General features: G+C 44.2%; 1 protein-coding gene across 1 annotated transcript in view; it reads left to right on the forward strand.

The window, feature by feature from the left end:
- CPPED1 (calcineurin like phosphoesterase domain containing 1) overlaps positions 1 to 15,847 on the forward strand; it is a 175,085-nt gene that overhangs the window by 117,849 nt on the left and 41,389 nt on the right. The window contains exon 4 of the mRNA XM_084881152.1: positions 511 to 631. Within this exon, the coding sequence (XP_084737278.1) occupies positions 511 to 631 (121 nt within the window). The remainder of the gene's footprint in view (positions 1 to 510; positions 632 to 15,847) is intronic.

Here is a 15,847-nt window from a genome sequence, read left to right on the forward strand (position 1 = left end):
TTCAAAAGGTTGATGGAACTTGAGGACTCAACAAGGGTTGAGTCACATATGTTATCACCTGCTGGAATGGCTAAAGGCATTTCCCCAAACCTGAAAAGGATGCATTAAATTGATTGCTTGCTGTCAGACAGCTCAGGGCATCTTAATCTACATGTTATTGCCTCCTGTTGGCCAAACACCTGAACAACTGAAGGCAGTTCCCCAATCTGACAGTGCTTTCATACAAACCATACCCTTTGAAGTGTATATCTCCACCTTGCCTTAGGACAATTTGTGTTAATAAAAAGCAAGGGGTCCTGAGACGATGAGAACTTGGTTTCTTCAGCCAGGTTCCTCTGCCTCCCCCAATATGCCTTTCAAAATTCATCTCTATACTTTTATTTAATCTAAGCACAGTCCCCTCTCCAGATTCCATAACCTTTCTAGATGCTGGATCAAGACCCACCAGTGTTAAATGACGCCCAACGTCCGACATTAATCCTTATTATTCCCATTGTTGTTTACATTTAGGTCGTGAGAACTCACATGTTCTTATGAAGGATGGGTCTCCTGGGAAACCAGTCACTGTGGGAACAGACAAGGACATGGGCATTTCCACCGGAGGAAGAAGGCACCTGCATGGGACCCAGTGGTGAGTCTGCAAATTTCACGGGTAATGATCCAAGAGCCACTGTGTTAGGTTTCCAGAGGCTGAGAGCAGCCTTTGCCTAGGGCTGGCCTGGGGTGGGGCAGGTAGATTTTTCTAGAACTACACTGTCCATATAGTAGCCAGTATGAGAAATGTGGCTGGTGCAACCAAGAAACCAAGGCTCTGAATTGTGTTTCATTTTAATTTAGGATAAATTCTCAAACATGATCTTCAATTCAGTCACTGGGAAAAACGGACATTTGGAACAGTATGTGAATCGCCTTTATCAACCGAAAATTTTAGAAACTTAAAACATATTTCCAATAAAAACTGAGCATCTGTATTAAGATGCTATAAGAATAAAATGCACATTAAATTTCAAAGAACCATACTCTTTCCAAAATGTAAATATCTCACTAATAATTTATAGCAAGTTAAAATAACCCTTGATGTAGAACAACAGATTGATCCGACCCATTTATTTTTAATGGGACCTAGAAAGCCCTAAATGGCAGGCATGGGGTGTGCACCTCCCTGGCCAGCACTGTCTCCAGGGTCCATGGACGCCATTTTGAGGCATTAAGTGTTGCTGGTATTTGCAATTTTGTCCAACGTGGTATTCAGTAATGGTATCACATTTGTTCTTAATTTCCCTTCTCTTGATTTTCACCACGGCCACACACTTTCTTAATTTATTGGCATATAATTCTGGAAATTGTCTGTTCTCTGTTAGAGAATTGCATTTCTCACAGTGGTTTCTGAGTGATATTTCTGTATAAAATGTGGTATTTCTTGTGTTGAAGGTTTGTTGTCTACCTTTTAATGCTTGCTTATATTAGTTGATGTTAAGAAGTTTAAATTTTTTTGTGTGATCAGATATTTTCTTTATATTCAGGAACCATATTGTTTTATTTTGTTTGTTTATTTATTTATTTATTTATTTATTTATTTATTTATTTATTTTACTATTTGATGATTTCATCTGGGTTTTATTTCAGAATGTGATATGAGCTATTGAACTGATGAGAAATTTTGGGGCAAATGGCTATTTTAAATGCGGTTTCAGTTATTTGATGAGGATGTGCATACTTTATCCTGGTGCTTGTTGTTACTTGGGGGAGTCACAATGTGTCTGTCATTGTGGTTTTATGACAGCTTTCAGAGCACTCTGCTTATGTCATGTTGTATACGTCTCAGAATACCAGGAAGGTGGCTGGGACATGCCATGTTCTGTGGATGTAGGGATTTGGAGGTCCTAGACTCAGTGATGTCAAAAGGTTTGCCCCTCCCTGGCCAGCTGGCTCAGTTGGTTGGAGGCTCATCCCCTGCACAGAAGGGTCTCAGGTTCGATTCCCAGTCAGGGCACACGCCTAGGTTTCAGGTTTAATCCCTGCAGGTTTAATATGAGAGGCAATTAAATGGATGTTTTCCCCTCATCTCTCTCTTGCTCTCTCCTTCCCCCTCTCCCTTCCTCTCTCTAGAACCACTGAAAAGCACATCCTGGGGTAGGGACTAAAACAGAAAGGATTGTGCACAGAATGCTGCTGTGGAAGTGGTGGCGTTGGGACTGGAGAGCAGGAGTTCTGATTTTGTTGCTGATACGGCTGTGGCACTTGGGGCCCGAGGACACGCTGGGTTAGTAAGTGAATCTCCCGGAACCTGAACAAACAGGACATTTACTCCTGAGATGGCTTTACCCGGTTAAGCAAACCCAGCCACCACCTCCCCGAGTCCCATCCCCTGCTCGGATCCGTGGCCCATTTCCTTAGGCAGCTATTTCTCAAGATCCTTTTCAAGACATTAAATATATCACCCGGGTGAGGGACTCTCACTGCCTTTAAGAAAGGACGTTCTGAACAACCTGCAGGCTTTTCGATTGTTCACAAGATGGAAGGGCTCTCTGACGCTAGCCACAGGCAGATCGCCAGTCCGCTCCATCCTCTGGGGCGATGTGTCTTCAGCCCTTTGCCTGCGTGTTAACACCGGCACCATCGGCAGCTGTTCCTGTGGGTGTCATTCCCCCGGGAGCTGGCATTTGGGTTGTCTCCCGACGTTGCTGTTACACACACGATGCGATGAACACACTCACTCGGCTTTCTTGTTGATGTGGGCAAATGCTTTGCAGAGGAGCTGAGGCCTGGAATTGCGCCATTCTAGGCTCTGTGCATATGTTACTGCCAAAACGTTCTCCAGAATGGTCACAGCAGTGTACCGGCAGCACTGTGTGAAAGCACATCGGCGTACTATTTAAGTTTGTGACAATTTAAAAGGTGGAAATGTTATTTTGTTGTTTAAATTTGCATTTATCTGGTTACTCATGAGGTGGAACATGTTTTCATGTGCTCATCGGGTGTTGATATTTCCTTTTCTGGGAATTGCTCACTTAGAGCCACTGCCCCAAAATTATATATATGTATGAGAGGCTCGGTGCACAGATTCATGCACATTGGAAGGAAATTAATTGGAAGTGTGCAGGAGGCAGCTGATCAATGTCTCTCTCTCATCGATGTTTCTGGCTCTCTATCCCTCTCCCTTCCTCTCTGTGAAAAATCAACAAAATATATATTTTAAAAATTTTGGCTCTCAAAAGAAATTTTAGTCTCTTGTACTTTTGATATTGGGCTCTGTTGACTGATGAGTTTGCCGACCACTGCTAATAATTAGTTGCTAATTGATGTAAATGAGAGTGAAGTGCCTACAGCACCTCAACAACCTGATAACACGATGGGATTCCAGGATTTGTTGTATGTTCAGATTTATCAGTCTTTCCTTTATGGTTTTTAAAGCCCCCAAACGAAAAGCATTTGCTCCTATTTTATTGTAATAATGTAATAGCTTTTGATTTTTACTAACATTTACTTCTATGTGTCTTATAAAGCGGGGGATCCAACTTATATTTTTTTCTAAGTGCACAGCTGATGGTTTTAACACAAATCTTTGAAAAGTTCTTCTCTGCTCATGTGAAATACTTCCTTTAATCTACATTAAACCTTCATTTCTACCCATATTCTCTGTATTCTCCTTCATTGACTCATTTCTGTATCCCAATAGCTTTGTCATATATTTTTGGCATCTGGTGGGAGAAGACTTCCTTTGTATTCCTCCCCTCCCTCCAAAAAAAAAAAAAAAAAAAAAAAATTTGTCTTGCTTCTTCTGAATTTCAGAATAAGCTTTTTCAAATTCTATGAAAAATGTGATTGGGATTGCATTTAATTTATGAAATAATTTGGGAAAAACTGAAAAACACTTTTATACTATTGAGTCTTCTTATTCATGAACATGGTAAATCACCCCATTTCTACACAGTTCTTGTTCAGGGAGGCTTTGCTGTTGTCTCCATCAATGTCTTATTTCTTATACAGCCAATTTTGTTGCTATTTGTTAACTCAATTTTTTAAAATTTCCTAGTATACCTTCTTGTTATTTTTATGTTGATCTAATAGCTGACCATTTTTGCTTTTTTATCAGTGATTTGTCAATTTATATTCTTAGAATTTTGTAGGGGATATCTTCTATTATATCATCTGTAAATAGTTTCGTATTTCTCTTTATAATATTTATACTTCTTATTATGTGGGCTATAACCTTCAGTAAAATTTTGAAAAGTAGCAGTGATAGTGTGAATCTTTGCAATGCCCCTAACTTGTACAAAATTAGAATGGGGTCTGTCTTGAGGCTATTAACTTAGTTCCATTGGTGGGAGGGTTAATCCTTAGCACAGTAACGAGATATTTATTGCAGCTTCTATTGTTTTAATACCAAGATAGATTAGTCACCACCGGGCATTATTTTTCATTATTTTCTTTAACTGGCATTGCTTTCTGACTCTTCTGAGAGTGTCTTTTTCTCAACCGTAAGCACGAGCAGCAGGTCTGTTGGACATAAAATTGTCAGATTTGTGGCTTTTACTCTCAGATTTCTCTAGCTTTTGCTTTATTGGATTCTGATATTTTCCCTAGGAAATCTGTGGTGAACCTGTATGTATTTTTCCTGGATATTTTATCCTCAGAATATAAAAGCTTTAAGAACATTTTTTCAATGCCAAAGAATTTCCTCAGCCTCGGCTTTGTTTACTCCTTCTGTTTTAATTTCTTGGGAAACCATCGGTTTTAAGATTCAGTCTCTCTTACCCTCCAGAGGTATTCTCATCTCCTTTGCCATCTTGGTCGTTCCTTCTGCTTGGGACACAAATGGACTGTCTGTCTGTGCCGCTCATTGCCTCCAGTGCTGCGCTTCATGGGACCTCTCCAGCTCATTCTCCTCTTCCTGGACCTGGGACTCCAGGCACGGCTCTGTGCGATTTCTAACTCTGTCTCAGTGCTAACTGTTCTTAAAAACGGCATGAGGTTGATGATGGAATGTGCTTGCACAGCTCTCATGGTTTGAGTGCTCTGATGAAAGTCACCTGATGTGCTTGTCACAGGCATGCACTGCAGAGGCGAGTCCCCCCTTTGGACAGAGGAGGTGAGCTAGGATGTTGTGCAGCCACTCAGTGCACAGGCCTTAGGGGAAGGCAGGGCCTGTGTTTCCTAATTCCTGGTCCTCACATGGGCTGACGGTTGCACTGCCCAGACAGCTTTCTAAGTGTCTGGCCGGGAAGGCTTCCTCGGGTCTGCGTACAGGGAGCACGCTGGGCCTGTGAGAGGCAGATCATTCTGCCCACTGTGAGCCTCAGCTTCCACAGCTGTGGGTGTAAAATGGATGTTACGGTGCCTACCTGGAGTTCAGTGGTGACGATGAAGATAGTCCATGAGTTGTGAATCGAAGCCTGCCCCTCCCTGCTAGATTCGTATGTGGAAGCCCTAACCCCAGCGTGGCTGTACTTGGAGAAGGGGCCTTTCAGGGGGTCGTTAAGGTTAAATGAGGTCATAGGGTGGGGCTCTAATCCAATAGAATTTATGTCCTTATGATAAGGCGGGCAAGGACACCAGGAAAGGCCATGTGAGCACAGGGAGAGAAGTATCAAGAGAAACCAGCCCTGCAGGCACCTTGACCTTGAACTCCCGGCCTCCGGACTGTGAGAACACCAGTGTCCGAGGTACAAGCCGCCCCGTGTGTGGTGCTTTGTCAGGGCAGCCCTGGCAGACGCTGTGGGAATAAAAAATCTTTCCATTTATGTCTGTCAGTATTTATGCACTCAGTGCATCTGGGATACGTTAGCTATTACCATCGCTGCTACTTCAGTCTTTTAGGACAGAAAGGGACAGATCACGTTTGGACCCGTGACCTCTTTTGCCAGGTCCTTCCTTCCTCCATTGAGTATCTTTCATTGAGCAACATCCCACGCAGATGTACAGTTACTACTTTTGTTTCGGTTTTTTGGGGGTTTTTTTTTTTTTTTTTAGTAACATACACATTGTGTGTGTGTGTGTGTGTGTGTGTGTGTGTGTGTGTGTGTGAAATAAGTTGGCTGGCGATAAAATGAGAAAGCTGGGCTCACATGCAGTTAAACATCCATTATGTTCCAGAATCGGGGCTCTTGCTGATTCCAAGCTGCACACTGCTACTGCAGAACGCTCCCCACAACCAGCCAGTGAGCCCCACAGGAAGGCAAACGTGCCAACCGCAGCTTCTCTCTCTATGGCTCTCCTCCTAGAGTTGCCCTACTCGGGCCCTGGTGCCGGGGTGGGAAGGAAAGGAACACAAACCCTCCTAGTCCTTGAGTTCAAGGGCAGACACACCCACGCATGAGCTCATTAACAAGCGATTAACAGCTCCTGGCCTGTGTGGCTAACCTGGGAGCGTGGCCACGGCTGCTCTTTCCCTTCTTGATCCACCCAGTCTGGCCGGCGTGTGGTGTTCAGCTAAGGTGCAGCCTGCATTATAATGATCAAATCTCAAGGCTAAAGGAGACTCTAATTAAATCATCTCTTATTCCAGTGATTTTCGGGAAGAAGGGACAATGCAGGCAGCAGCTTCCAGGGCCTGTCACCTCCCATCTCAGCCAGAGCTCCTTTTCTGTGTTACAGATATTGGGCTGGCGCTCTAATGGCAGGGGGTCTCTCCCAGCCCCTGAGAGAAGGGCTTAAACCCCTGTTCCAGGGGACGGAGAAGCTCAATGTGCCTCCCAAGTTTTCCCAAACCCCTAGAGGTTTCCCATCATGACCTCTTCTTTGATTTTATGTTTCTAACCAAGTTCTCTATTTGGGTGAGGTGGTCAAGCAGACGGGGGCTGCCTTGAGCCGCCCTGCCTGGTGGGGACTGACTGCTGCTTCCACAGAGCTGCCCCTACAGAAGAGGCCTACCTGTGACCCCCAAAGCTGGTTCTGAGTAATAGTATGTGGGGCTCAGCAAATCCGGTCTCACCGTTTTGTAAATAAAGTGGGATTTGGACGCAGCCAAGCCCAAGTGTCCGAGTTGAGTCGTTAGAAACAGGGATCTAATGTCCCAGCTAGCAAGTAGACAAGGATCTGAAGCCTAATGTATTTACTCACTGGCCCTTTGCAGGAGAAGTCAGCGGACCCCTGACTTGTAGCCACAGCTTCTTTCCAAGCTGGGCTTTCGGCTTCCATCCGCCTGTGCGGGCGGAGCTGGAGAAGGCATGATCACAACCACCTCAGCCAGTGAGGACCAGCGCCGGGGGCTGGGCTGGGGGAGCTTGGGTGGGGTCCCGGCACTTCACTCCTGGCCCTGCCCTCGGGAGCTCCCGCCTGCTTGTCCGGGGAAACGAAGCACATGGGCCACACGCCAGAACTTCAACCCCACGCTGGCTAGCTCTGCCCTTTCCATCTGCCTGGCCTCAGTTTCCCCATCTATCAAATGACCATTTTGATTATTGTAAAGATTAAATGGGTATGTGTGTGTGTGTGTGGGGGGGTATAAATAATGATGATGAAAAAATAAAGAAAAAGAAAAGAAAAAAGATGAAATGGGTTATTGAAATGTTCAGTTCCTATAGTATTTGGGTTACACAATGACCTCTCACCTCTGATCCCGACTTTGCTTGGACACCGGTGTCTCCTTAGAGTGTGAGGGGTGCATCCAGAATTGGTCTGTCCTAGGCCTGTTTCTCACCTGCCCCTCCACTTCCTGTGCGGACCCCCTCCTCCAGCCTGCAGACCCAGGTCCCTCCTCAGACCTCTGGTCACATCCCCGCCCAGGGGCACTTTCCACGGCCCCAGTGCAGACGGCCCACACCCTGGGCCCGGGTTGTTTGAGAAAGCCGGCGCCACTCACCAGCCGGGACCATAGAAGCCATCTGTCTGCTAAGGGCATCACCAAGGACACCTGGTCCTTTCAGCTGGGACCTCAAGACTGCTGCTCTTTGAACTAAATGGGGGTCACCAATTCCATCTCCCCGACCTAGTCCTTCCCTTCTCCCCAAAGCACCGGAGCAGATGGTGGTCATTTTCCCTTCCTCTCCCACCCCTTCCTCATGAGCATGCCTCTCAGCAGATGGCAGAGGGTGACCCCTGTTCTGTGTCACACGTTCCTCCAGGGACAGGGAGGAGCTGGCATGGCTGCAGGAGCACGGAGCTTTTAGAGATGCAGAGTAGAATGTGGCGGAAGGAATGTGGTAAAAACATGTGCCAGACCTCACATAAGACACCCACACACCTCCTTCACCCCGACCGAGTACGGTGAGCAGCCACCGAGACCCCTCCTCGGCCCTGTCTCCCCTCCACCAGCGCCCTGGCCCGGGCCTCTGTAGCCTCGGCCAGGATGCTGGGCTCCTCTCTCCAAGGTCTGCCAGCCTCCAGGCTCACTTCCCTCCCACTCTCAGGAAAGCCAAGGTGGGCGTGGCACAGGGCAAACGTGGCCACTGCTAGGCTCCATCCGAGTCCTCCCAGCACCACCCCCAGCTCAGGGCTCCACGGGGTCTCTCAAAACCCAGGCCCCTTCCTCCGTGGCTTCAACCTCGAGAGTTAGCTCAGGCACTGCTTCCTCCAGAAAGTCTCCTTGGTGCCCAAGCCTGCTTTTGGTGAGCTTGTGTTCTCACAGCTCCCAGGGCCTCCTGTGTGCCAGGGAAGGTACTGGATGTACTGGTGTCTCATTGCTGCGCTGTCACTACACCCTCAGGGGCTTAGCCTCACAGTTAATCTAGAATGCTGTAGGTCAGACCCCAACTGGGTCACACTGAGCTAAACACCAAGTTGTCTGCAGGGCCACGTTCCCATGTGGAGGCCCAGGCTTCCAGAAGTCACTAGCCACCTGCAGCCTTGGTGGGTGGTCCTTCCGCTTCCTTCAAAGCCCAATGACAGCAGGTAGTGTCCTTCTCACACTGCACCTCTGGCCTCTTCTTCTCCCTCCTCCGTGATGAAGGGCCCTGGATTACATCAGCCTGGCCCAGATCTCCACCCCGTCCAAGACCAGCGGGCTAGCACTCTTAATTTTTCCATGCAGCTCGCAGAACATACTCGTGTCTAGTGATTAGAACATGGACATCTTGGGGGCCATTTGTCTGCCTATCACAACTTGTTGGACTTTAACATTTGCCAGTTTCGGCATGTATAAAATGATGGATCATTTTAAAACGTTCTCAATTATAGTTGGTATACAAGTTTTATATTGGTTATAGATGTACAGCATAGTGATTAGACACTTATATAACTTATGAAGTGATCACCCCAGTAAGTCTAGTGCCTATCTGGCACCAACATAATGACAGCATTATTGATTATATCTCCTCTGCTGCACTTCACATCCCCATGACTGTTTTTATAATTGGCAATTTGTGCATCTTAATCCCTTCTCCTTTTTCATCCAACCCCTGCTTTCTGACAACCATCGATTTGTTCTCTGAATTTGAGTTTGTTTCGTTTGTACATATCCTTCCATTTACTGGTATCTTCTTCAATTTCTCTCTTCGGTGTCTTAATTTTTCAAGCACAGGTCTTTTATCTCATTGATAAATTTATTCTTAGGTATTTTATTCTTTTTGGTGCAATTGTAAATGGCACTGTTTCTTTAAAATTTTCTCTGACAGTTTATTATCCTATATAATAAAAGGCTAATATGCAAATCAACTGAATAGTGGAACGACCAGTTGCTGTGACACACACTGACCACCAGGGAGCAGATGCTCAATGCAGGAGCTGCCCTCTGGTGGTTAGTGCGCTCCCCCTGTGGGCTGGGCTTACAGCTCACAGCTGGTGGTGGCAGGAGCCTCTCTGGCCTCCATGGCAGTTGGACATCCCCAGAGGGCTCCCAGACTGCAAGAGGGTGCAGGCTGGGCAAGGGACCCCCCAACCCCAAGTGCACAAATTTCATGCACCGAGCCTCTAGTTGGTGTATAAAAATCCAACCAATTTCTGAATATTAATTTTTGCATCCTGCTATTTTACTGAATTCATTTTAGTTCTGATCATTTGCAATACTATTTATCTATTTTTCTTGCCTGATTACTATGGCTGGGACTTCCAATACTATGTTGAACAAAGTGGTGAAAGTGGAAATCCTTGTCCTGTTCCTAATCTTAAAGAAAAGCTGTTAGCTTTACACCATTGATATGTTAGCTGTCAGTCTTCATGATGTTATTTGGCCTTTGTTATATTGAGACATTGAGGTGTGTTCCCTCTATCCCCACTTTGCTGAAAGTTTTTATCATAAATGGATGTGGATTTTGTCAGATTTTTTTTTTATGCATCTCTTGATCTAATCACATGTCTTTATTCTTCATTTTGCTTGTGTACTGCATCATGGTAATTGACTTGCAGATATTGAATCAACCTTGCACTCCAGGAATAAATCTCACTTGATCATGGTGTATGGTCTTTTTAACGCTGAATTGATTTTGCTATTTTGTTGAGGATTTTCACATCTATGTTTATCAGGGATATTGGCCCTATTTTTGTAGTGTCTTTGTCTGGGTTTGATATCAGGTTAGTTCCAACCTTATAAAAGTTTGGGCACCTTTCCTCTTCTTTAGTTGTTTGCAGTAGTTTGAGAAGTATAAGTATTAATTTTTCTTTCAATATTTGATAAAATTCACCTGCAAAGCCATCTGATCCAGGACTTTTGTTTTTTGAGAACTTATTGATTACTGATTTTATTTCATTGGTAGGTATCAATCTGTTCAGATTTTATGTTTCATCCTAATTCAATCTGCGAAGATTGTATGTGTTAGGTGTATAGGTGTTTACAATTTATATCCTCTTGGATTGATCCTTTCACCATTATCAAATGTCCTTCTGTACATAGGAATTTATCTATTTTAGGATGTCCAATTTGTTGGCCTATAATTGTTCATAGTATTTTCTTATAATTTGTATTTTTGTGGTGTTGGCTGTCACTTCTTTCATCTCTTATTTTGTTTACTTGGGGCCTTTCCCTTTTTTTCTTGATGAGTAATGAAAGGTTTATCTTTTCATCAAACCAGTTCTTGGTTTCATTGATCTTCTGTGTTTTTTAGACTCTTTCATTTATTCCTGCTTTGAACTTATTTCCTTCCTTCTACTTACCCTGTTCTTTTTTCTAGTTCCTTGGTATTTGAGATTTTTCTTTTTTCTTGATGTAAGCCTGTTTTGCTATGAATTTTCCTCTTAGAACTGCTTTGGTTGTGTTGATTTGGGGTTGTTTTCATTCTTATTTATCTCAAAATATCTTTTGACTTCTTCCTTGATCTTATTATTAATCCATTCATTGTTTAGTAGCATGTTATTTAGCTTACACATGTTTGTGTGTTTTTTAATTTTCTTGTAATTGATTTCTAGTTTCATACCATTGTGACTGGAGATGTATCAATGTTCCTAAGTTTATTGAGACTTGTTTTGTGTCCTAATATGTGGTCTATCCAGGGAAATGTTCCGTGCATACTTGAATGTGTATTCTGTTTTTAGGAGAAATGCTCTATAAATATCATTTGGATACATATGGTATAATGTGTCATTTAAGGCCACTGTTTCCTTATTGATTTTCTATCTGGATGATCTATCCAATAAAGTCAATGGGGTGGTAAAGTTCCCTACTATTACTGCATTACTGTCAATCTTTCCATTTATGTCTGTCAATATTTGCTTTACGTATTTAGGTGTTAGGTGTGTAGGTGTTTACAACAGTATATTCCCTTGTTGGGTTTATCTATTTATCAACATGAAATGCTCTTCTGTATATTTTGTTATGGCTGTTTTAAGGTCAATTTTTTTTTTTCCTCCTATAAGTATTGCTACCTCAGAGGCTTTTTATTCATTTCCATTGGTATGAAATTTATTTTTCACCCTTCTAATTGAAGTCTGTGTATGTTTTCATCTGAAATGGGGCTCCTGTATGGGCATATGTATGGGTCTTTTTTTATCCACTTAGCCACCAAAAGTCTTTTGTTTGGAGCATTTAGCCCATTTACATTTAAAGTAATTGTTAATAGGTATGTAGTTATTGTCACTGTATTCATTGTTTTGATTGCTTTTGTAGTTCTTCTCTCTTTCCTTATTGTCTTACTCTCTTCTTTTTAATGCTGATGACTTTCAATAGTATTATGTTTAGATTCCTTTCTCTTCATTTCTTGTTTATTTCTTGGAGATTTTTGGTTTCTGCCAAGGGCCATTTGGATATTTATAACATCATTCACGGGTCATGCAAAATTATCAACTTAAAAATTAGCCTCTATATTTAGTCAAACATTTAATTAACTCACCCTTAATGACTGGGCAGGGCCAGGCCAAATGGTATCTCAGGCCTTGTAGTATGACCTGCTGGTCAAAAGTTCCCCACCCCTGCTATATACCACGCTATGTTCATGAGAGCCTATTTTAAGTTTATGGTCTCAAGTTTGAACACTTCTAAAATCACTACAGTTTTTACTCACCCTCTCTACATATATGTTTTTGTCATTTTTTCACACTTTTGTGTGTATCTCTTAATTGATTGTTGTAATTACTCATGATCTCCCTACTTTTGCCTTTAAACCTTGTACTGTCTTTATAGTTGGTTAAAGTAATTAACCACGGCTTTTACTAAGTGTTGGCCTTTGTCAGTAAGCATTTTTTCTATCATATATTTCCTTATTTTTATTTTTGATCTTTTTACTTAAAGAGGTCCCTTTAACACTTTTAATATTTCTTGTAATACTGATTTAGTGGTAATGAACTCCATTAGCTTTTTCTTGCCTGAGAAACTTTTTCTCTCTCCTTTAAATAATAGCCTTGTTGGGTAGAGTAATCTTGGTTGTAGGTCTTTGCTTCCCCCCCCCCCCCCCACCACTTTATTTTATGCTGATCCTTCTGCCCTGCAAAGTTTCTGTTGAGAAATCATCTGGAAGTTTTATGGGAGCTCCCTATGCATAACTAGCTGCTTTTCTCTTACTGCTTTTAAGATCCTCTCTTTATCATTCCCTTTGGCATTTTATTATGATGTGTCTTGGTGTGAACCTCTATGTGTCCATCATGCTTGAGACTCTGCATTTCCTATACTTGATTGGCTATTTCCTTCACCAAGTTAGGGAAGGTCGCAATCATTATTCAAATGCTTTTCAGTCCTCTGTATTTTTTTCCTCTGGTACCTATGATACTAATGTTGGTATGCTTGATGCTGTCCAGAGGTTTCTTAAACTATTTTCATTTTTTTGTATTTGTTTTCTCTTTATGCTGTTTCAATTGGACAGTTTCTCTACTTTGCCTTCTAGATCACTGATTTGATTCTCTGATTCATCTAATCTGCTGCTGACTTCCTTTAATCTATGCTTCATTTCAGTTATTGTATCCTTAATTTCTGATTCTTTGTTTTCTATCACCATTCTTATGTTTCCTATGTCTCTGTTGGAGTTCTCACAAATGTTATCTATTCTTCCCCTAAGTTCCCCTGTAATCGGTATTTTGAGCTCTGCATCTGGCAGATTTCTTGTCTCCATTTCATTTCATTTATCTGGAGTTTGTTGTATTCTTTCATTTGGGACATGCTTGTTTTTCTCCTTATTTTGTTTCCCTCCCTGCGTCTGCTTCTATGCATTGCATGGACCTGGTATGTCTCCTGGTCTTGGCAGAGTGGTCTGTGTAGCAGATGTCCTATTATGCCCAGGGCACAGTCTCCTTGGTCACCCGAGCTGGTTGCTCCAGGGGTTTCCCTTGTGTGGGTTGTGTTATCTTCTGTTGTAGTTGAGCCTTGATTGTTGTTGGCACAACAGTGGTGAGTGTTTTTTACCCTCACCCTGACTGGCTGTGAGGACTGGCCATGACTGCAGTGGGTAAGCTGTTGTTTGGCACCTGACCCAAGGGAGGAGAGCTGCTTTAGTGGGGCTCCAGTGCCAGCGGAGTCAGCCCTTCCGGCATGTCACTTGAGAGCTGGTTTGGGTGGTGCCCTAGTGTGGTCGGAAGCCAGCCAGCAGGTGTGTTGTTTTTGGAATCTCTTGGGAGAGGCTCTGGAGGTCAAGATCAGCCACCACTGTGCCCTGCTTGGGGCTGTCTTGTCAGGAAGACAGAGGTGTCTGTGTTGGTGGTTCTAGAGGACAGTGGTATAATTCAGTGGTATTTTTTACATAGTTGTGGGAGGAGATGAGCAGTGTTTACCTATTCTGCCATCTTGACCAGAAATGTCCTAAGTGGCTGGGCAAAGGCCAGATCCAAGGGGTTCAAGGAGAGTGGAGGAGAGGAATGTGGAGAGTGCATCCGAGAAGAGGACTGTCTGCGTCAGGATAGGAAAGGTGATGCTGTGGTAATAAACATCCCCTGAAGTCACTGTCTTTGTACAGCAGCAGTTTGTTGTTTATAATGTGTTTACTATAGGTCCACAGAGGGCTTTAGTCATTGGAATTGCCCTGTTGCTCTGGCCGGAGAAGGCCTTTCTCAACATGAACTTGCTCGGTCACCGTGGGCAGAGGGATGGGAAGGCGAATTGTGTGCCAGCCTTTCAAGCTTCCATCCGGAAACACACATATCACTTCCTTCCACACTCCACGGCCACACCTAATGGTAAACATCCTAGAAGGGGCTGGCTGTCACTGAGAGGCACCGCTGAGTAACACAAAAAGCACAGCCTGCAGCTGACCGTGCAGTTCATTCAGGGATGTCACACAGGGGCTGAGACGCACCGGTAAGCAAGGCCAAGACCTGGCCTCCCGAGCTCGCAGGGCAAGAGGTGGACCAATCACAAATGCGTAAACAGGAACATAGTGAGTAATAAACAAGAATGGGGGTGGGTATGTGAGGTGGGTGTTTTACACCGATGGCCCGGGAGCGATGAGTTAGTCATGTGTGAGGAGGGATGGAGGCCACAGTGCAGGTCGCTGAGTTCAGGCCACATGAGGCCCGTGGCCACGTCAGGGGTCGTGTTTCAGCCTAAGCCCTCGGGAGAGTGGGTGAGTTTTAAGCACGAAGTTGACATGATCTGATTGTGCTTTTAAAACGTTCTTTGGTCCAGTGGGACGAGTCAGCAGTAAAAGAAGATACATTATTGATAGACACAACACATGATGACTCTCTGAGAGTCTCTGAGAGTATGCGTGCACAAGAAGCCAGATACAACGAACGCATGCTACATGATTCAATATACTATGTTTAAGTGTGTGTGTGTGTGTATGTATGTGTGTGTGTATGTATGTGTGTGTATGTAAGTGTGTGGGTGTGTGCATGTGTGTGTGTGCATGCACCTGTGTTGGACAGATGGAGACAAGGTGTGGGGAGGCTCCAGGTGAGGCTGGTGGTCCCTGGGCGAGTGGTGGAGAGTGCATGGATTTAGTGTGTTTTTCCTTGAGGTGCTATAACAAGTTACCACAAACTTGGTGGTTTAAAATAGCAGAAATTTGCCTGGCAAGTGTGGCGCAGTGGTGGAGCAGCGACCTATGACCCAGGAGGTCATGGTTCAATTTCTGGTCAGAACACATGCCCGGGTTGTGGGCTCAATCCCCGGTGGTGGGCATGCAGGAGGCAGCCGACTGATGATTCCCTCTTGTAATTGATGCTTCTCTCTCTTCTCTCCCTCTTCCTCTCTGATATCAATAAAAAACAAAACAATGCCCTCTTTCCCCAGAAATTTATTCTCTAACAATTTAGAGGCTACAAGTCCCAAGTCAAAGTGTTGGCAGAGCTCCTCCTGAAGGTTGTGGGGAGAATCCTTCCTCCCTCTTCCAGCTCTTGGTGGCCTCTCTCAGTCCCTGGTGCTCCTGGCTTGAGTCTCACATGCCTTCCCTCTGCGTGTCCCATCTCATTACAGCACCCCTAATCTAGTATTTTATATCCACATTAGAGGCTCGGTACACGAATTTGTGCATGGGTGGGGTCCGTTGGCCTGACCAGCAATCGGGGCCGATTGGGGCCATCTCACCCAGTCCTGATAGGGGTCGAATGGGGC

This window comes from Pipistrellus hanaki, assembly GCF_964339955.1.
Source record: "Pipistrellus hanaki genome assembly, chromosome: 4".
Classification (NCBI taxonomy): domain Eukaryota; kingdom Metazoa; phylum Chordata; class Mammalia; order Chiroptera; family Vespertilionidae; genus Pipistrellus; species Pipistrellus hanaki.